This window comes from Semicossyphus pulcher, unplaced genomic scaffold (assembly GCF_022749685.1).
Source record: "Semicossyphus pulcher isolate SPU_LCO1_2020_fin unplaced genomic scaffold, fSemPul1.0.p SCAF_37, whole genome shotgun sequence".
In the NCBI taxonomy this organism is placed as follows: Eukaryota; Metazoa; Chordata; class Actinopteri; order Labriformes; family Labridae; genus Semicossyphus; species Semicossyphus pulcher.
In genome coordinates, this window is record NW_027211712.1 from 512501 (window position 1) to 534630 (window position 22130).

The 22130-nt window shown below is 41.7% G+C and overlaps 2 protein-coding genes across 3 annotated transcripts in view; one reads left to right on the forward strand and one right to left on the reverse strand.

The window, feature by feature from the left end:
• The window catches only part of dph5 (diphthamide biosynthesis 5), an 11882-nt gene extending 11667 nt beyond the window's left edge, over nucleotides 1-215 (forward strand). The window contains exon 7 of the mRNA XM_069679201.1: nucleotides 1-215. This exon is cut by the window's left edge and continues 210 nt beyond it. Within this exon, the coding sequence (XP_069535302.1) occupies nucleotides 1-23 (23 nt within the window). The 3' untranslated portion in view covers nucleotides 24-215.
• On the reverse strand, nucleotides 216-10604 carry slc30a7 (solute carrier family 30 member 7). Of its 2 annotated transcripts, XM_069679199.1 has the most exons (11): nucleotides 10491-10604; nucleotides 10111-10212; nucleotides 8171-8284; nucleotides 6030-6117; nucleotides 5810-5939; nucleotides 5398-5625; nucleotides 5167-5217; nucleotides 3255-3390; nucleotides 1300-1390; nucleotides 1071-1220; nucleotides 216-781 (listed from the first exon to the last, which is right to left on the reverse strand). In XM_069679199.1, exons 1-11 carry the CDS (start codon nucleotides 10568-10570, stop codon nucleotides 734-736), a joined length of 1218 nt encoding a protein of 405 aa, XP_069535300.1. In that variant the 5' UTR covers nucleotides 10571-10604; the 3' UTR covers nucleotides 216-733. The 2 variants fall into 2 exon arrangements, with proteins under 2 accessions (XP_069535300.1, XP_069535301.1); XM_069679200.1 differs by lacking the exon at nucleotides 10491-10604 and having other exon boundaries at nucleotides 8171-8279; nucleotides 10111-10179.
• Nucleotides 10605-22130: the final 11526 nt, after the last annotated feature.

Consider the following 22130-nt stretch of genomic DNA (forward strand, 5'->3'; position numbering starts at 1 on the left):
ACAGCTCCACCTACTGCTCTTAACACACACGTTTTTCTAACTTGTGAGGACATTGACAGAAAGCTTTCCCTGGCCCCCCATCCTCACCTTATTCTCACCTGGACCTTTTGAAATAGTAATGGCCCAAAATGTCTCACACACACACGCACGCACACACACACACACACACTGATGTTTTATTTTAAAGATAATAAAGACGGAGATCAATGATCAGCTCAGAGAAACAGAATTATTTATTACAGTTGAAAAAAGACTGAAATTCACCGACTGGTCACATGGTTTGGTCACATGGTTTGGCACGATAAAAACAGAGTGACATCACACACACACACCACTGACCAATCAGCTGGCAGCAGTCTGGTCCCAGCAGTGATGTCATGGGGGGAGGGGCCTCTGGACAGGAAACAGGCTCAGATTGTCTCTGATTTATGATGAAGGCACTTACCCAGAATGCTTTGCTCCAGTCTACAAAGTGCAGCTGAGAGGAGTAGGGTGGTGGGGGGTCACACTGTCTGTCAACATGGACAGGTGAGGTTAAAAAAAGGGGGGGAGAGGCAGATTAAGTTCATCCAGGATGCTTTGGGCTGGAGCATCATGGGAGATCAGTCAAGTTCACACTGCACCCCCCTCCTCTAGTCTCAGTCCAACCTGCAGTGACTCTGTGGGGGGGTCAGAGGTCACCTGCAGCAGACTGAATGTGATTGGTCCCAGGTGTTCAGAGGAGGAGGAGCTTCTACATGGCGGCTGTCTCAATCTGAACGTACAGCTGTCGAACTCCGGCCTGCAGGGACACAGCAGAGACCACTGGTCACTATTGTTACATGGTGCATTCAAGTGCCTGTGTGCAGATGTGGTGTGTTCAGGTACCTATGTGAAGCTGTGGTGCATTCAGGTACCTGTGTGAAGCTGTGGTGCATTCAGGTACCTGTATGAAGCTGTGGTGCATTCAGGTACCTGTGTGAAGCTGTGGTGCATCCAGGTAACTGTGTGAAGCTGTGGTGCATCCAGGTACCTGTGTGAAGCTGTGGTGCATTCAGGTACCAGTGTGAAGCTGTGGTGCTTTCAGGTACCTGTGTGAAGATGTGGTGCGTCTGGCTGAGGATCCAGCGGGTGTCGGCGTCGGGGGCGACCAGCAGCTTTAATGTTCCGATGTAAACGTCAGTGCACAGAGTCCAGAAGTGAGGCTCCTGCAGGTTGTAAACTCCCTGCAGCTGCTGCACCTGAACACAACAAACAAGGAATTAGACCTGTACAGGTGATGCTGGGGGTGGGGTTTAGTGTGGGCTTGGTCTTCCTCACCCTCTGGTAACACTCTGGCAGTGCATTGTCCAAGGAGGGAGGAGTTCTCTGCATCAGGATCCCGATGGACTCTCTCAGCAATGGCACCACACTGAGGGTCAGAGGTCAAAGGTCAGAGAGGATGGGAAGGACGTACTGAGCATGTGTGAGATCTTACAGCTGACAGTGGGTCCTAGTTCAGAAGCTCCACCCCCTCAATGACATCACAACCTGGACAGTCACAAAAACCAGTGCACCCACGACAACTGCTTTCAAGATCTACTTTCATCACCAGCACTTGGACATTTACTGATTCTACTGATGACAGTATTAAAATAATGATGATTCAGCTGCCGCTAATACAGCCAAGCACTGTAAAGAGGTGGGGTACTAATACAGTGAGTGAAGTGATAAACACAACTAGTTTTTACGTCAAATATGTCTTTTACAGTTACCACAAAATAATGTATAAATATTACAACTACTGCTACATCCTCGTACACAGCGGCTCTGCCACTTGATCTCTAAATTCACAATCACGACATTTTAAGTGGAGTTTTGGTTCGCTGAGCTGTACCCTGAGTACGGCTCAGATTCATGAGGAGAATCAGTAGATTTTTAAGTGGAGTTCAGCAGTTTCCAGCTGCAGTAACCTGATGCCTGTGGTTGTGTGCAGGCCTCTCAGCTGACCACAGCTCCGCTCTGCTCCCCGCTCTGCTGACTGTCTAAATTTGCAGCTGCGTTCACTTCTAGCCTATCAAACCACATCAGCACACATCATCTCCATTTATCACAGAGGATTCTGGGAAATCTGACTGGTGCTTTAACATCCAGAGGACCAGCGAGCCAAGGCCGGACTCCAGAACCTTTCCAGTCTCATTCCAGCGGTTTGGCGCGTTGGAGTCCATTAACTTCTAATTGCACATTCTTTACATTAGTGGAAACCATTTTCCAAATCTGTGTCAGGTTAGAGATTGATTTCTGCTGTCGGGTCGTTTCTGTGGAATCAGCCTGCAGAGCTGAAACCTGAGAGAGAATCCATCACATCATGTTTACTTGAGTGTTCGGTCAAAGTCACGGTCTCATGTGGTGACGCAGCGCAGAGCACAGACCTAGCTGAGGTTCACTCAGCGGTGTGTTCAGGGACGCTCTGGCGTTTGAAGGTTTTAATATGAGAAATCACAATAGTCACAATGTTCACAAATCTGTTTCTGTGAGCTTGTATAATCGTTACCAAAAGGTTCTAGGAGTTCTAGAGAGGTTCTGTTAACTGAAAATGTCTTTAGGAGGTTTAAATGGTCAGTGTGGAGGATCTGATGCTCTATTTTACTGTACAAGTTCTTTTTGTTCTGGGACAACCTTGGAAGATTCTACAGGGTCACTGAGGAGGTTTGAAAAGCTCTTAAGGACGTTTTAGATGCAAAACAAAAGGCTGGGGAAAGCTTTAGAAGTTACAGTCTTCAGAGTGTGTGTGTGTGTGTGTGTGTGTGTGTGTGTGTGTGTGTGTGTGTGTGTGTGTGTGTGTGTGTGTGGGTGTGGAAGAGTCAGACTGTCCTGCTGTCTGTCATTAACAGTGAGAGAGAGAGGACGATTGGTCGACTGCTGAGGACGGCACCCACAACCCCTTGTGCACGCACGCACACACACACAGAGTGGTCACAGCTGGCCACGCTCAACTGGTTAAGCCCCGCCCACCCTAGTCTAGTCTGTTATAGGCTGTAAATAAGCTGTCAATCATCAGGACAACAAGACACTACTATACTTCTCCTGCACTGCAGTGCCACAGGTACTAATACTACATTAAGTACCACCATGGCTGAAGAACCAGGACACATGTATGTCTGTCTGACAGTAACAGTGAAACCATCAGGTCTGATCAATAACATGTCTGACAGGCTCTGAGCATCAATACTCCTGTCTGCTGAGTGACAACACTTAGAGACACAGACAGGAGGAGGAGGAGGAGGAGGAGTCACCTGACTCCGATGAGCAGGGCGATCAGCATGGAGCAGATGGGATCAGCGATCATCAGGTCGTATCTCTGCATCAGCAGAGCCGAGATGATCACACCCACACTGCCCAGAGTGTCAGCGATGATGTGCAGCAGGACGCCTGCAACACACACACACGGTACACAGACACACACATTATACACACAGACAAATAAAACACCCAGACACATGATACACACAGACACTATATCTAAAGTATTTAGTAGATCAGATATTGTTTGTGTCATATTTGTAGAGAAGAACTATTTAATTAAAACATCCCCCCTCTGCTGCTGGAGACATGGCTGTGATGGTGAGTGTGTTGCTGTGTGATGGTGAGTGTGTTGCTGTGTGATGGTGAGTGTGATGCTGTGTGATGGTGAGTGTGTTGCTGTGTGATTGTGAGTGTGATGCTGTGTGATGGTGAGTGTGTTGCTGTGTGACAGTGAGTGTGTTGCTCTGTGACGGTGAGTGTGATGCTGTGTGATGGTGAGTGTGTTGCTGTGTGATGGTGAGTGTGTTGCTGTGTGATGGTGAGTGTGTTGCTGTGTGTTGCTGTGTGATGGTGAGTGATGGTGAGTGTGTTGCTGTGTGATTGTGAGTGATGGTGAGTGTGTTGCTCTGTGACGGTGAGTGTGTTGCTGTGTGACGGTGAGTGTGTTGCTGTGTGACAGTGAGTGTGTTGCTCTGTGATAGTGAGTGTGTTGCTGTGTGACGGTGAGTGTGTTGCTGTGTGACAGTGAGTGTGTTGCTCTGTGATAGTGAGTGTGTTGCTGTGTGATGGTGAGTGTGTTGCTCTGTGATAGTGAGTGTGTTGCTCTGTGATAGTGAGTGTGTTGCTGTGTGATGGTGAGTGTGTTGCTGTGTGATGGTGAGTGTGTTGCTCTGTGATAGTGAGTGTGTTGCTGTGTGATGGTGAGTGTGTTGCTCTGTGATAGTGAGTGTGTTGCTCTGTGATAGTGAGTGTGTTGCTGTGTGATGCTGTGTGATAGTGAGTGTGTTGCTGTGTGATAGTGAGTGTGATGCTGTGTGATAGTGAGTATGATGCTGTGTGATGGTGAGTGTGTTGCTGTGTGATAGTGAGTGTGATGCTGTGTGATAGTGAGTGTGTTGCTGTGTGACAGTGAGTGTGTTGCTGTGTGATAGTGAGTGTGATGCTGTGTGATGGTGAGTGTGTTGCTGTGTGACAGTGAGTGTGTTGCTGTGTGATGGTGAGTGTGTTGCTGTGTGATAGTGAGTGTGATGCTGTGTGATGGTGAGTGTGTTGCTGTGTGACAGTGAGTGTGTTGCTGTGTGATGGTGAGTGTGTTGCTGTGTGATAGTGAGTGTGATGCTGTGTGATGGTGAGTGTGTTGCTGTGTGATAGTGAGTATGATGCTGTGTGACAGTGAGTGTGTTGCTGTGTGATGGTGAGTGTGTTGCTGTGTGATAGTGAGTGTGATGCTGTGTGATGGTGAGTGTGTTGCTGTGTGATGGTGAGTATGATGCTGTGTGATAGTGAGTGTGTTGCTGTGTGACAGTGAGTGTGTTGCTGTGTGATGGTGAGTATGATGCTGTGTGATAGTGAGTGTGTTGCTGTGTGATGGTGAGTGTGTTGCTGTGTGATGGTGAGTGTGTTGCTGTGTGATAGTGAGTGTGTTGCTGTGTGATAGTGAGTATGATGCTGTGTGACAGTGAGTGTGTTGCTGTGTGATGGTGAGTGTGATGCTGTGTGATGGTGTGTTAGCGCCCCCCTGTGGTCCCTGCTCCTCTCTGATTATGAACTCTGACCTCCTAAAGCTACACATGTTTCTATAATTGATGTTGGTGATCAGAAGCTGCTGAATGATTGAATGACTCCTGCTTCTCAGTGACTTTGTGTAGATAAAAAGTGTGTGTTGTGTGGATCTGTTCTCACCCTGCAGGATCTGTTTACTGGAGCCTTTCCCCGGAGTGTGCAGCTGCTCATCTGTGACAGAAACAACAGGAAACACTCACAGTTTAAATATACATTATGCAAGTTCAAATGTATCAAAGATAAAATGTATCAAAGAGGTAGAGACTGAAATGCGTTGACCTGCAGCCATCATCTCAGAACATGTTCTAATATAATCTGATGCAATGTTCCACATGTTTCAGTGACTCTCACCGTGACAGTGAGGCTCGTCGTGGTCGCCATGGCTGTGTCCGTGTCCTCCATGACTGTGTCCGTGACCATCATGACTGTGTCCGTGACCATCATGACTGTGTCCGTGTCCCCCGTGTCCTCCATGTCCCCCATGACTGTGTCTGTCCGCATGTTTGTTGTGCTCATGTCCACCATGACTGTGTCCATGATTCAGACTGCCGTTAAACAGAGAGTGGCTGTGACCGTGACCTGAGAGAGAGACCGACAGGTTAGAGATCTGGGGTTCCACTGAACTGCAGTGAGGTTCTACTGATGTGCTGTGAGGTTCTATTTTATCTTCTGTGTGTGTGTGTGTGTGTGTGTGTGTGTGTGTGCGTGTGTGTTTGTGTGTGTGTGTGTGTGTGTGTGTGTGTGTGTGTGTGTGAGACAGTACCTCCCTCTCCGTGTGAGTGTCCGTGTCCTCCGTGCTGGAAGACGAAGATCCCGACCAGGTTGACGAGCAGACCGGCCACAGAGACGGGAAGCAGCCGATCGTGGTGAACATCAGGAGGCTCCAGAGCCCTCTGACACACAGACAGGGAGAGAGACAGACAGGTTCATAAAGACAGACAGGAACATGATCTTATCAGTCAGAGTGTGCGTGTTTGTTTTACCTCGACTCCTTCAGAGAAGATGAAGAAGGCTGTGAAGATAAGGAAGAGTCCATTTACGAAGCCGGCCAGAACCTCTGCTCTGACATACCTGAAACACACCTTCATCATCAGACATGACTAACAGAGCATCATCACAGATGAATGGGGCCTTTTCCAAACCACTTCCAAATCAGGGGGAGATGAGTTCATGTAAGCCATTTTAGAAGGCTTTAATTTTGAAATTCTACATCAGAAGGACCTGATATTTTCTGAGTGACACCCTGGGGTGTTGTACTTTCACTCTGAAGTGAAATTATTGTGTGATAACCGGTAGTTTCCTTTTAATCCTAATCTGAAATCAGAGAAAAATTATTTTATGTAAGCCATTTTGAAATTCCTTTTCAATTTGAGAATGAAAAGCCGCTTTTATTTTGAAATCAGTTCCTTTACGCTGTTACCGCACTGCCGAGCATATACGCGCACTCAAAAAAACGTGGAGGCTGGCTTGACTCCAGTCCATTGGTTAAGCTCCAGCGTGCCAATGGGAGCACCCGTGTCTAAGGTTGCCGACCCCTGACCCAAACGAAGGGTGCTCCCTTAGCTGTGAGTGTGACGTCTAACGGAGTTCACTCCGCGACGGACTGTGAGTGGGGAGGTACCCGGTTTGAGAAAGGCCCTAACGGAAAATCATCTTCAGACATTACTAACAGATCATGATGACAGTCAGACCTGACTAACAGATCATCATCATCATCAAAGTCGGACCTGAATAACAGGTCACTGGCTGCTTCTCATGTCTCTTAAATTGGATCCCTGCTTCCTTCACTTGCGTCTTTCACTTCAGTCCCTCCCACCAGAGATACAAGGAGAGACGCGAGGAAACCAAGAGAGGAGAGAGGAAACGAGGAGAGGAGAGGAAATGAGGGAATGTTTTTTAAGAGACATGAGACGTCCTTTCCGATGAAGCGTCACGTGCTGCGACGTCCGTTTGTGATGATCACGTCAGCTGATCACCACTGGATCAGCTGTCAGTCTGCTTTAACAGCTGTTTGTGTCTGCACACATGTGCTCTGTATTAATTCTAATGAAACGCACAGTAACAGTGTTTCCTCTCTGTAACCTGTTACCTGTGTAACAAACACCTGCACATGAAGAACAGGCTGCAGTCTGTGTTCCTGCTGCAGAGCCAGACGGACATTTCTTACAGCACTGTGTCTTTATATTATTTGTTCATTATTTACATTTGTGATCACTGATCATCTGATCTGAATTAATTATTTAATCAGCCCAAATACTGTCTGTTCATGAACTATGAACATTATTGATTAGGCTCAAAGTTTCAGGATAAATAGAAATCAATTCACGCTGATCAAACCCGACCTCACTGATGATCACGCTCAAACGTAAAAAGTGTTACCTGCTGACAGAGAGACGCTCCTGCTCCCTCTGAATTCATTCATTCATCTGTAATAAAAGTTAGCAGGGGAATAACTGATCATGACGAGAGGTATTTCTTTAGATTACATTTAATAGAAATGAATCTGTTTTTGCTGCTTTTGATTTTTAGATGATTTTTACTCAGATGTTGACCCAGAAAACAGATCAAATCTGCAGTTTATTTATAATTTATAGTTATTCACTGCATTTTATATATTTTACGACAAGTTATGATCAATATTTCGTTCTAAACGATCTCAGCTTGTCAGATACCAACTCATTATACCGACGTTGTTTATAGTCTGTTTCAAGGCGCCCTGTAAAGTCTGTTTTAAGGTCCGCTTCTTCCTCTCTGCGATATGAAACTCCGGTGATGTTGTGAAGTTTCACATCAGTCCGATCTGCTGCAGCGTCCAATCACTAACTGATCTGTAATAAGGGGGCGTGTCGGCCAGTAAAAGACTTCCGTGGAGGCTGCTCTCGTGTATCCTCGCTTATCGCTCCTCGGAACTCCCTCCTCTCTCCTCGCTCCTCTCTCCTCGCTCCTCTGAGCAGTGATAAGAGCTTTGAGACGGTCCTCAATATGGCGGCTCCTGAAGTACTTCCGGTTCAGGCGAGGAGCGAGGAGTGAGGAGCTATCAAATAAGAGACATGAGAAGCAGCCACTGTCCTTATCATCATCCGATCAGACCTGAGGATCAACAGAGCACAGAGTGCAGTCTCACCCGTAGGAGAAGCTGTCGTTGGACCTCCACCTGGAGATAACGGAGGCTGCAAGACCAGCCAGCAGAGCGGTGCAGTCAAAGAACATGTGGAAGGAGTCTGAGATCAGACCTAAACTGTAGAGGAGACACACAACACACACATTAAACACACAACAAACACACACATCGAACCACAGATAAACAATCTGTCTGATCTTTCAGCATCTCAACATCTCTGTCAAAGAGACGAGCTAACCGCTGCCAACAGTCAGAGTACTGTGTGTGTAAGTATCAGTACTGCAGTATCGTGTGTGTGTGTGTAAGTATCAGTACTGCAGTATCGTGTGTGTAAGTATCAGTACTGCAGTATCGCTTGTGTGTGTGTAAGTATCAGTACTGCAGTATTGCGTGTGTGTGTGTGTGTGTGTGTGTGTGTGAGTATCAGTACTGCAGTATCGTGTGTGTAAGTATCAGTACTGCAGTATCGCGCGTGTGTGTGTGTAAGTATCAGTACTGCAGTATTGCGCGTGTGTGTGTGTGTGTAAGTATCAGTACTGCAGTATCGCGTGTGTGTGTGTAAGTATCAGTACTGCAGTATTGCGTGTGTGTGTGTGTGTGTAAGTATCAGTACTGCAGTATCGTGTGTGTGTGTGTAAGTATCAGTACTGCAGTATTGCGTGTGTGTGTGTAAGTATCAGAACTGCAGTATCGCGTGTGTGTGTGTAAGTATCAGTACTGCAGTATCGCGTGTGTGTGTGTGTAAGTATCAGTACTGCAGTATCGTGTGTGTGTGTGTAAGTATCAGTACTGCAGTATCGCGTGTGTGTGTGTAAGTATCAGTACTGCAGTATCGTGTGTGTGTGTGTAAGTATCAGTACTGCAGTATTGCGTGTGTGTGTGTAAGTATCAGAACTGCAGTATCGCGTGTGTGTGTGTAAGTATCAGTACTGCAGTATCGCGTGTGTGTGTGTGTAAGTATCAGTACTGCAGTATCGTGTGTGTGTGTGTAAGTATCAGTACTGCAGTATCGCGTGTGTGTGTGTAAGTATCAGTACTGCAGTATCGTGTGTGTGTGTAAGTATCAGTACTGCAGTATCGCGTGTGTGTGTAAGTATCAGTACTGCAGTATCGCGTGTGTGTGTGTGTAAGTATCAGTACTGCAGTATCGTGTGTGTATGTGTAAGTATCAGTACTGCAGTATCGCGTGTGTGTAAGTATAAGTACTGCAGTATCGTGTGTGTGTGTGTGTAAGTATCAGTACTGCAGTATCGCGTGTGTGTGTGTGTGTAAGTATCAGTACTGCAGCATCAGGTGACATTGTCAGTGATCAGCAGGGGTTAAGCTGGGCTGATATCACACCACGCAGTAGGTTGTTGTTGTGATGTGGACACAGAGACGATAAGGACCACAGATGAGTGAAGAATCTTTAGAGATCATTCTCGGGGAAGCTGTGACACTCTGAAGAAACACTGACACTGGTCTCTTCAGTAACCTCCAGAGGTCACAGATCTAAGACCCTAAAATAAACATTTTCACGTCTCCCTGATTCAAAGTGTTTAAGTTTTAAACAGAACATAATATATGTCAATATGTTTCACTAAAACAAAAAACTTGATTCAATTTAAATCTGCTGACCCTTTGGAGGGGCCCGGCCCCCAGGTTGGGAACCACTGGAGTACCTGAGCTAACATGCTACCATGCATCTGTATGAGATGATTAAACAGCTCCACTGATTCATCTCTGTTTCAAGATCATCCTCCTCCTCTGCTCATCAGTACTAATCTCACACTGACGGACAGGAAGTGTGGAGGCTGACTGCGGGTCCTTTCAGAATAACATGACTCACACGCAAACGCACGCACGCACACACACTGTAGGCTCCTCCATGCTAACACATACGTGGCACATCCACAGAACAAACAGACGGCAGACAGCGGCTGATGCTAAGAGAGTTAGCCTACCTGTTACTCCAAATGCCGTACGTTAGCTCCACGAAGGCGAAGGAGAGGTTCAGGCAGAGGAAGAAGAACAGGTTCCTGGAGGTTTTATCCGCGAGGATCGACCTGAAACAATCAGAACACCTCCATCACAAGAGCCCAAACCCGAAACTAACCCGGGTTATTAACACCTGACGGCCACGTTCACACACAACAACCCGTCATCAATTCAAGTGAACCACTGTCAGAGCGATGAAACCCCGTTAAACTAAGACACGGTTAACGGGAGGACAGATTTGATTAGGCTAGCCGGTTAGCATTAGGCTAGCAGCGTTTCATTAGAGTCAGCTGTTTAAGTTAGCGCAGCTAGCCGCTGTTAGCTCAGTTAGCAGCGGTGAGTTTACCTGAACCATCCTGAGAGCTTCAACAGCAGGTTAAACTTCGCGGGTTTGTACTCGTCGTCTTTAATAGATAGAGGTAACATCTTCACACCTGAACACACACACACTCACACACACACTCACTGGGTAGAGTTAGCAACAGTATGCTAATTGTCAACTTCCGCTTTACTCGGGTTTCACAATAAAGGCTTTCCAAAGTGCTCCTGATCTTACTACACCAAGTACTACGTCCGCTGTATGTGCTACCATGAAACACTGTTATAGAACTTCTACAGGACTCCTTCAAGACCATACTCTGCCCTCTTTATACATTTAATTTGACATATTTGAATTTTATGTATTTTTTTTATTTCATAATTTTCTTAAACAAATAGTATTTAAATAATAACCTATCTTTATTTAAAAATTAAGTAAAGTTAAAGTTTTGACTTTTTTCATGTAATTCTGTCCAGGAGTAACGGAGGACACTTGAAGTGATGGTTAGGGTTAGGGGCTTGTCTTTCTTCGATGGAACCGGGCCTTTAAAAGACATGCTGCTTCATTGATGCTTTATCATCAGACACATGTCACAGATCACAAACTGTTTCATATATTAGGGACCACTGAGAGCAGACAGCAGATTGTGTGGAGAGGAACCTGCAGAGCCTTCACAGGCGGAGATGGTTCTGTGGTTTTCTTAGAACGTTTTTCGTCACTGAGCGTGTTCAAAATCCCAAAACATTTAAGAATCATCTTTTTAATAAACAATCCAAATGATTAAAACACCGCTCACACATTAATATTAATTAATAGAGCAGATGAAATAATGGGCTTTTATTTTTATGAAAGTGTAATACTCACTTTAGTATCACATGAAGTCGCCTACCCAACATTTTACTGAACGATATTTCGCAGCATGTTCGAAGGGGACTTTGAGGCAATTGTTGGAGTATGGAAACAGATGTACAGCGTTGGAGTAGCTGTGATTTTCAAAATAAAAGCTTGTTGTTTCCATGTGCTGCAGTGAGCAGCAGGGGGCGTCAGAGCTCTGAGTCTGAAGTGAGCCCCCCCTTTCTGTGGAGCCTCTCTGCTTGTTGACTCTGAGGTTTCATCTGAAGGACAAAGTCTGAGCTTCACTGAAACAGACTCACGTTGGTCTTTATTTAGTCTTTAGTCTTTATTTAGTCTTTATTTCATCTTTATTTTGTCTTTATTTAGTCTTTAATCTTTATTTCATCTTTATTTAGTCTTTATTTAGTCTTTATTTCATCTTTATTTGGTCATTAATCTTTATTTCATCTTTATTTCATCTTTATTTTGTCTTTATTTAGTCTTTAGTCTTTATTTAGTCTTTATTTCATCTTTATTTTGTCTTTATTTAGTCTTTAATCTTTATTTCATCTTTATTTAGTCTTTATTTAGTCTTTATTTCATCTTTATTTGGTCATTAATCTTTATTTCATCTTTATTTCATCTTTATTTTGTCTTTATTTAGTCTTTAATCTTTATTTCATCTTTATTTAGTCTTCATTTAGTCTTTAATCTTTATTTCATCTTTATTTCATCTTTATTTGGTCATTAATCTTTATTTCATCTTTATTTTGTCTTTAATCTTTATTTCATCTTTATTTTGTCTTTATTTAGTCTTTAGTCTTTATTTAGTCTTTATTTCATCTTTATTTAGTCTTCATTTAGTCTTTAATCTTTATTTCATCTTTATTTTGTCTTTATTTAGTCTTTAGTCTTTATTTAGTCTTTATTTCATCTTTATTTTGTCTTTATTTAGTCTTTAGTCTTTATTTCATCTTTATTTAGTCTTCATTTAGTCTTTAATCTTTATTTCATCTTTATTTCATCTTTATTTTGTCTTTATTTGGTCATTAATCTTTATTTCATCTTTATTTTGTCTTTATTTAGTCTTTAATCTTTATTTCATCTTTATTTAGTCTTTATTTAGTCTTTAATCTTTATTTCATCTTTATTTCATCTTTATTTTGTCTTTCATCTTTATTTCATCTTTATTTCATCTTTATTTTGTCTTTACATTTCTTTTACATTTCAGTTTTCCTCATTGTATGTTCTGTGTGTCTCCTTTCAGCTCTTAGCCTCTCTTGTTAGCAGAGTAAAATGGCTGTGCAGATAAATAACTGGATCCGACCTCCTCTGTTCAAAAATCTTATTAATGCTGTTGGTGGAACCCATTTTTTATTGAAGAGTAACTACAAAATAGAAAAACTACCGGTTAAACTGTCAAACTTTTAGAAACAAGCATTACTTGCCTGGAAACTGATTTATAAGCATCATTTCTCACCAACTAATGTCTCCATCTGGAACAATGAGAATATTCTCTATAGAAACAAACCGTTATTTTACAGGAAGTGGTTTGATCATGGAATTATATATGTTAAACAACTTGTTAATGCTGGAGGACAACTGCTCTCTTACCAAGAATAGGACAATCAGAATTCATTCTATGGAGAAATGAAGTGGCAGAGAGCGTGGACGGTTGGTGAGAAGTTTGGTTTAAACAATAAAGTTAAAGAGGTTTCAGATACTACATCAGATTTATCCAACACAAACAAAACTAGCAAGATTTAATATTGATATTGATTTGATGTGTACATTTTGTGGGAAGGAAGAGGAAACACTTCATCATCTGTTTTATCATTGCTTATTTTCCAGAACATTCTGGACTGATGTACAGCATTATCTAAGAACAATAACAGGACAAGTCAGTCTTTTACAGGAAAAGGACATTTTCATGTATTTAGAAGAAAATGTGGATGATCATATAGTGTTCTTTGTACAACTAATCCTATTGCTCGGGAAATTCCATATTCACAAGAACAAAGGGACTGATTACAAACAAACGCTGATCTTTGTGTTCTGGAAGTGCAGCAATACGCTGCTACAATCAAAGACTGTAAAAACACTGTGTGTTTGAAAGTATTAATATGTATCCCAGTTAATGAGGTATGTATACCCTCACTGGTGAACCCTGAGATATTGTTTGTTTGTTTGTTTGTAATAATTTTTCGTTTTTTTTTTTTTAGTTGGGGGGGGGGGGCTTTATGTCTGTCTCCTTCTATGGTTGTAGGTATTTATATTCTGTATTTGATGTCTTCTTTGCTGTAATGCAGACTGCAATGACTGATCAGAGACAGAGAGGAAGTGGAAATGACTGATCAGACACAGACAGGAAGTGGAAATGACTGATCAGACACAGAGAGGAAGTGGAAATGACTGATCAGAGACAGAGAGGAAGTGGAAATGACTGATCAGACACAGACAGGAAGTGGAAATGACTGATCAGACACAGAGAGGAAGTGGAAATGACTGATCAGAGACAGAGAGGAAGTGGAAATGACTGATCAGAGACAGAGAGGAAGTGGAAATGACTGATCAGACACAGACAGGAAGTGGAAATGACTGATCAGAGACAGACAGGAAGTGGAAATGACTGATCAGAGACAGAGAGGAAGTGGAAATGACTGATCAGACACAGAGAGGAAGTGGAAATGACTGATCAGAGACAGAGAGGAAGTGGAAATGACTGATCAGACACAGAGAGGAAGTGGAAATGACTGATCAGAGACAGAGAGGAAGTGGAAATGACTGATCAGATACAGACAGGAAGTGGAAATGACTGATCAGAGACAAAGAGGAAGTGGAAATGACTGATCAGAGACAGAGAGGAAGTGGAAATGACTGATCAGACACAGACAGGAAGTGGAAATGACTGATCAGACACAGAGAGGAAGTGGAAATGACTGATCAGAGACAGAGAGGAAGTGGAAATGACTGATCAGAGACAGAGAGGAAGTGGAAATGACTGATCAGACACAGAGAGGAAGTGGAAATGACTGATCAGAGACAAAGAGGAAGTGGAAATGACTGATCAGAGACAGAGAGGAAGTGGAAATGACTGATCAGACACAGACAGGAAGTGGAAATGACTGATCAGACACAGAGAGGAAGTGGAAATGACTGATCAGAGACAAAGAGGAAGTGGAAATGACTGATCAGACACAGAGAGGAAGTGGAAATGACTGATCAGAGACAAAGAGGAAGTGGAAATGACTGATCAGAGACAGAGAGGAAGTGGAAATGACTGATCAGACACAGACAGGAAGTGGAAATGACTGATCAGAGACAAAGAGGAAGTGGAAATGACTGATCAGACACAGACAGGAAGTGGAAATGACTGATCAGAGACAAAGAGGAAGTGGAAATGACTGATCAGACAGAAGTGGGAACTTTATGAGATCACAAACCATCTGGCGTGTCAGGTAGGTTTCCAAGCGTGGGTCGGCAGGATGGCGTCTCTATGAGAGTGCATCGGAGTTATTCTGCGATATGATGAGTGAAACTTTTCGAACAATTATTTTTACCTAAAGGCCTGATATGCCTACCTGAACTGTTAAAAGGAAGGAAGGGGAAAAAAGAAAGAAGAGGAAAGGATTGAGTAAAGAGAGACGGGATTCCACCGCTCCACCTGTTGAACTGAAGCCAGCTGCATCTGACTGAACAGTTGATTGAACACGAGGCGGTACAAACTTTTTACTCGGCATCGGACCTCTACGTTACATCTGCTGACTGGATTATTAAACGCTGGTCTAGGCATGAATGTGAATTTACTTCATGCTAACATGCACTCATATGCACGAAAATCACTGGAGGACCAGCTGGAAGTTATGGATGAGTTAATGAATTCAGATGGGCCACCTTCAGAGTCCTCTCCTGAAACCTCAAATTTAAAGCCACCATCTAAGAAATCAAAGACACTGCTTAATGAGGAGGACGAGCAGCCTGCGCTCAATTCTCGCTTGCTGTCAGCCATGGAAAGAGTTGAGAGGATGCAAGAAGAATCCCTCAGACGGCTACGGTCTCTAGAAACAACTGTGAAAGGCAACACAGACACTTTGAAAAGCGTCACAGACTCCCTTGAATTTCTGGGGAGACAAGTGGAGGATGTTACAAAGAAAACTGACAATCTCCAGATCAGAGTTGAAACTCTGGAGAAAGAAAAGACAGTGCTACGCGAAAAAAACAACGACCTGGACGCCTACAAGAGAAGGTGGAACCTTCGGGTCGCAGGGATCCCTGAGAAGACTGGAGAAAACGTCAAGAAGATTATCACCGACCTCTTCAGCCAGATCTCCCCCGACATCAGTGACCAGCTGCCTCTCTCTGTGGACATTGTGCACAGGTTAGGTCCCCGCTCCGGAGAAGAGCGCTCCAGCCACCGGATCATCGTCCAGTTCCTATCACGGTCTCACAGGGACAAGATCTGGGAGGACGCCAGAACTGCTGGTATACTTAAAGAAAGGAACATAAAAATAATGGAGGACCTATCACAAGAAGTTAAAGACGCGAGGAACAAGCTGTGGCCACTGGTGGAGGCGACGAGAAAGGAGGGGAGGAGAGCAGGCTTCAGAGGTGCTTCTGCGCTTATTGACGGTAAAAAAGTTACAGTGACGGACATGTAAATGTTATTAGGCTGCTCTATATTGCATTACGGCGATAGTGGCTAAATTATAAGCCTACAGGTTGTGTTAAAGTGTAGCCTATATGATTTATTAGGATTTACAGACCTTGATGAATTTGTAATATTATCCCTTTTTACACCATGAATACCAGTGTGTACGGATAATGTTGCATAGACCTGCTACAGTAATCTAGAGTGGAGATCAGGTTAAAATCTAGTCTTTTTGTTTCTTTGTGTCTTTTTTTTCTTTCTCTGTCTCTCGCAATACTTTAACCGCTGAGAGGATGCGATTTGTTTAGTCTTCCCCTTTTTTTGTCCTTTCTTTTCTTTCTTTGCAGAGGGGAGATCATAAATGATAGGCAAGTTATATTTGCCCTGTTCTATTTTTTCGTATCAACCCATCCTTCTCTTTGTTTTCCCTTTCTTTTTCATAGTGCTTTAATTTAACTTAACTACAACTTAGGCTTTTCAATAAGAGCTATTAACGATTCTATGTTTTCTTATTTATTTCCTTGGTCTTAAGTTTAGGTAGTCAAGCCAATATATATTTTGGAAAATGAAATTGAATATGATCTCGATTCATTGATCGGTCGCAGACATAGCAGCTCATATCCTAAGAGAGGATCTTTGAGTGCTTCTTTTTATAATTTCTCTGGGGTTTCTGTTCTGTGTTCTTTATTTTTTGTTTTATTTTTTGTTATGTCAATATCTGTTTTATCCGTTAACGTCAGGGGTATCAGAAATGAATTGAAGCGAAAAAGTATTTTTCTATATTGCCAGAATAAATGTGCAGATTTTTACTTTATTCAAGAATCTCATGCCTCAGATACAGATGTATCATTGGGGGAAAGATCTGTGGTTTTCATGTGGTAGCAACCGATCAGCAGGGGTAGCTATTTTGCTTGGCAAGTTTAAAGGCCGTGTAATTAAACATCTAAAAGATACAGAAGGGAGATGGATAATTTTGATTGTTGTGATTGACCATCAACAGTTCATTCTTGTAAACGTTTATGCCTCCAATAATAAAAAAATGAATATGACTTTATTTGAAACAATAGAAAATAAGCTTCGTCACTTAACAACAACTCTTCCTGCGGCTAAGGTCTTATGGGGGGGGGACTTCAACACAGTGATGGATGAGAGTATGGATAGGTGGCCTCCCAAGAATAAACGGACAGATGAATTGGAAAATATATGTAGCAGGATAGGCTTGATAGATATCTGGAGACACAGGCACTCGAATGAAAAAGCACATACCTGGAGTAACAAAGATAGGTCTCTTTGATCCCGTATAGACTTTTGGTTAATTTCATCAGATTTGGAGGATAAAGTAGATTCAATCATAATAGAACCAACAGTTCTTACAGATCACAATGCTGTAACAATAAGAATTAATATGGGGGTAAGAGAACAGAATTTTAATAGAGATTACTGGAAATTAAATAAGACACTGTTACAGAATAAAGAATTTCAAAAAGAAACGCAAACAACTATAGATAAACACTGGAAACAAGCAAAGTTACTTAGTAGTTATAGCAAATACTGGGAGTTAATGAAATTTGAAGTTAGAAATCTTGCCATATTAATGAGTAAACAGATCTCTAGAACAAACAAAGAGAAAGAGTCTCAAATGGTCACAGAAATTATAAGATTATCAAGTAAATTAAATCTATCTGTAGAAGAAATTAAAGATCTGACAACTGCACAAGCTGAACTGGACAAAATATATGAAGAAAAAGCTAAGGGTGCTTTTGTCAGGTCGAGGAGAAGATGGCTTGAGCAAGGTGAAAAATGCACCAAATACTTTTTGAACTTGGAAAAAAGAAATGATGAACAGTCATCTCTGAACAAACTCAGAGTTAATGATGTAATATGTGATAATGAAAAAGAAATCTCACAACATGTGGCCAAGTTCTATGAAACACTGTACAGTGCTGACTCACTAGACCAAGATAATATGGCTGTGTTTCTTAAAGGCTTAGAACCAGATATTAAAAAAATTGATGATAACTATAAATTAATCTGCGACCAAAAAATTAGCTTAAAGGATGTACAAACCTGTATTAAAGCTCTGAAAGACAATAAATCACCTGGAAATGACGGGCTGATTGGAGAATTCTATAAAGACTTCAGTGAGACATTAGCTCCATTTTTAGCAGCAATGTTTGAAGAAGCTTTAGAAAAAGAGGAGTTACCTCCAACTCTGAAACAAGGTTCGATTAAATTAATTCCAAAACCAAACAAAGATAAACTTAGTACTGAGAACTGGAGACCGATCAGTCTGTTGAATAATGATGCCAAAATATTTGCTTCAATTTTTGCCAAAAGACTAAAACTTGGATTAGATGATATTATTGATGAGGAGCAATCTGGATTTATTCCTGGAAGAAACATAGTCAGCAACAGAAGATTAATACTAGACATGATTGATTATAATTGTTTTCTACCTGATGATAGCTTTATCTTATTTGTTGATTTCTATAAAGCATTTGACACAGTCAGTCACCAGTTTACGATTAAAACTATTGAGTTTCTTGGATTTGGAGAAAGGTTTCAAAAAGCAATAAAAACCTTATATAAAGGATGTAACAGCTCAGTAAAACTGACATGTGGTACCACCCCCAGATTCTGTGTAAACCGTGGAATCAGACAGGCTGTCCATTAAGTCCCTTCTTATTTCTTTTGGTTACACAGGTCACGGCTGTACACATAAAAAAGAATACATTTAAAGGTATAAACGCTTTAGACAAAGAATTTAAATTGGCTCAATTAGCAGATGATACAACAATTTTTTTAAGAGATAAATATGAAGTAAACAAAGCAATTGACTGTATTAATGAATTTTCAACTGTATCCGGTCTGAGGATGAATTTAAATAAATCTGTTCTATTGCCAATCAAAGAAAGTGATCTGTCAGACCTGAATGGTATTCCTGTTAAGAACACTGTCACTTACTTAGGTGTGGTTATTCATAAAAACGACAAGGATCGCTGTAGCTTAAACTTTAACCCAATAACACAACAAATAGCCAAGAGGTTTAATATGTGGTTGATGAGAGACCTGTCACTGAGTGGCAGAGTTCTTCTTTCCAAAGCTGAAGGTATATCCAGATCTGTATATATGTCCCTGTCTCTTGAAATGCCCCCAGCTATTTACAAGAAATTAGATGAGACTGTATTTAACTTTATCTGGAAGAATAGATGTCACTATATAAAGAAACAAATCCTATGTAACCCTAAAAGTAAAGGAGGCATGGAGGTGTTAAGTTTTGAAATGTTGAACAATACTTTCAAAGTGCAGTGGTTGGCAAACCTAATCAAAGAGATAGATAGCATCTGGAACACTTTTCCTAAGTTTGTATTTAATGCTGTTGGTGGAACCCATTTTTTATTGAAATGTAACTTTAAAATAGAAAAATTACCGATTAAACTGTCAAACTTTCATAAACAAGTCTTACTTGCCTGGAAACTAATCTATAAGCATAACTTCTCACCAACTAATTTCTACATCTGGAACAATGAAAATATTCTCTATAAAAACAAATCGTTATTTTACAGGAAGTGGTTTGATTATGGAATTATTTATGTTAAACAACTCTTTAATGCTGCAGGACAATTACTCTCTTACCAAGAATTTATAAATAAATTTCAGCTTCCAGTCCCACCCAAAGAGTTTACAGATGTGTTTGATGCTTTACCAAGAGGTTTACTGCAGCTTTTTCAGAGCGCAGGAACTTATGATTTTACTTTTCCTACTGCTGGCTCTTTTGATAGTCGGATTTTTGTGGGAGAAGTCGATATAACAAAGAAAAAATGCTCAAATAAATATATTAGAAATTGTATGCTAACCCCATCTCTCATGTTATGGAGATATTACTTGGCAAGAAGCATGGATGGTTGGTGAGAAGTTTTGCTTAAACAATAAAGTTAAAGAGGTTTCATTTAAGATATTACATAAGATTTATCCAACACAAAAGAAATTAGCAAGATTTAATATTGATAATGATCTGTTGTGTAAATTCTGTGAGAATGAAGAGGAAACAATTCATCATCTGTTTTATCAACGTGTATTTTCAAAAACATTTTGGACTGATGTACAGCATTATATCAGGACAATAACAGGACAAGTAATTCTTTTACAGGAAAAGGACATCTTCATTTACTTTGACGGAAATGTGGACAATTATACAGCTTTTTTTGTACAATTAATCCTGATGCTTGGGAAATTTCATATTCACAAGAAAAAATGGGCAAACTCTAAAGCAAATGCTGATGTGTTTTTTTGGAACTGCAGCAATATGCTGATACAATCAAAAACTGTAAAAATAAGAAGGCTATCAGAACAAAACAAATTCTAGAAAGTTTCAATATGTACTCCAGATAAAGAGATGAAGAGATGTGTAGCTTATATCTGGCAATAATGTTTGTAATAATCAAAATAACCATATTATCTTGTTTGTTTTTATTTTGCTTTATTTTGTTTTGTTGTGTCTTATGGAAGGGGTGGGGGGAGGGGTTATTTGTCTGATAAAAAAAAAAAAAGACTGATCAGACACAGACAGGAAGTGGAAATGATTGATCAGAGACAGACAGGAAGTGGAAATGACTGATCAGACACAGAAAGGAAGTGGAAATGATTGATCAGAGACAGACAGGAAGTGGAAATGACTGATCAGACACAGACAGGAAGTGGAAATGATTGATCAGACACAGACAGGAAGTGGAAATGATTGATCAGAGACAGACAGGAAGTGGAAATGACTGATCAGACACAGAAAGGAAGTGGAAATGATTGATCAGAGACAGACAGGAAGTGGAAATGACTGATCAGAGACAGACAGGAAGTGGAAATGACTGATCAGACACAGACAGGAAGTGGAAATGACTGATCAGACACAGACAGGAAGTGGAAATGACTGATCAGACACAGACAGGAAGTGGAAATGATTGATCAGAGACAGACAGGAAGTGGAAATGATAGATCAGACACAGACAGGAAGTGGAAATGACTGATCAGAGACAGACAGGAAGTGGAAATGACTGATCAGACACAGACAGGAAGTGGAAATGATTGATCAGACACAGACAGGAAGTGGAAATGACTGATCAGACACAGAAAGGAAGTGGAAATGATTGATCAGAGACAGACAGGAAGTGGAAATGACTGATCAGAGACAGACAGGAAGTGGAAATGACTGATCAGGTTGAACACTAGAGGGTGCTGATCCTCCTCCCTGCAGCTTCAAACTGTTCGAGACTCTGCTGAAGGGAATCATTTCTAAGCAGTGACCAATGGTCTTTTAGTATATATGTTATATATAAGTTAATGATAGATTAACTATCTCTTTTTGTTTATGCTTTGGCTTATTTGGCAAAGGTGACATGACCTTTAACCTTTAACAACCTGCCCTGTGAGTCTGACAGTTGTTAGGGTCTGACATTAAAGACAAATTTCATTTTGATACAACTCCTAATATCTCCTTTTAAAGGGGCTCTTATTTTGAAAAAGAAAACTTCCCTGATTGTGTTTGTGATGGATCATGTAACAGTTTGAACCCTTTTTAGCCTCTTGTTTCCTCTTAAAGGAACAGTTTTCTTCAGGTCATCCTGAACATAACTCACAGACAGTGACCTCCAGCTCACACCGAGGACAAGCTCTTCATGTGGAGTCAGAAAACACACAAGTTTGTCTGAAGCTCCATTGTGCACTGGTTCTGGTCCAAGTCCAAAACTGAGACTTGGACCAGGACAAAGACCAGGACCAGGCGTCTGTGAGGTCTCAGTTTATGCCTCTTTCTGGCGGCTGTCTGTGTGTGGCCTCTGACAGCAGGTTTAACATAAGGAACATTTGAAACCTTTGAAGCTTCAGTCTGCAGTGATGAAGATGGTCCCCCCCTCTGAGTCCCCCGCCAAGCTGCTGACGGAGCCTCTCGTCCTTCAAACAGGAAACACCAGCGGACCATCAGATTAAAATGACCAGACGCAGCAGAACTCTCGTCCTCCCTTACACAACAGAGGTCAGAGGTCATGGAGGCCCGGCAGGACACCGAATGCCTCACGAGTGAAAAACAGCACAAACACATTTATCACACTTTCCTTTAAGAGCCTTTCAGCTAAATCGACTGCTCACTCTACAGAAACCCTCTGTGACCTTTGACCTGTAGAGCCTACAGTAAA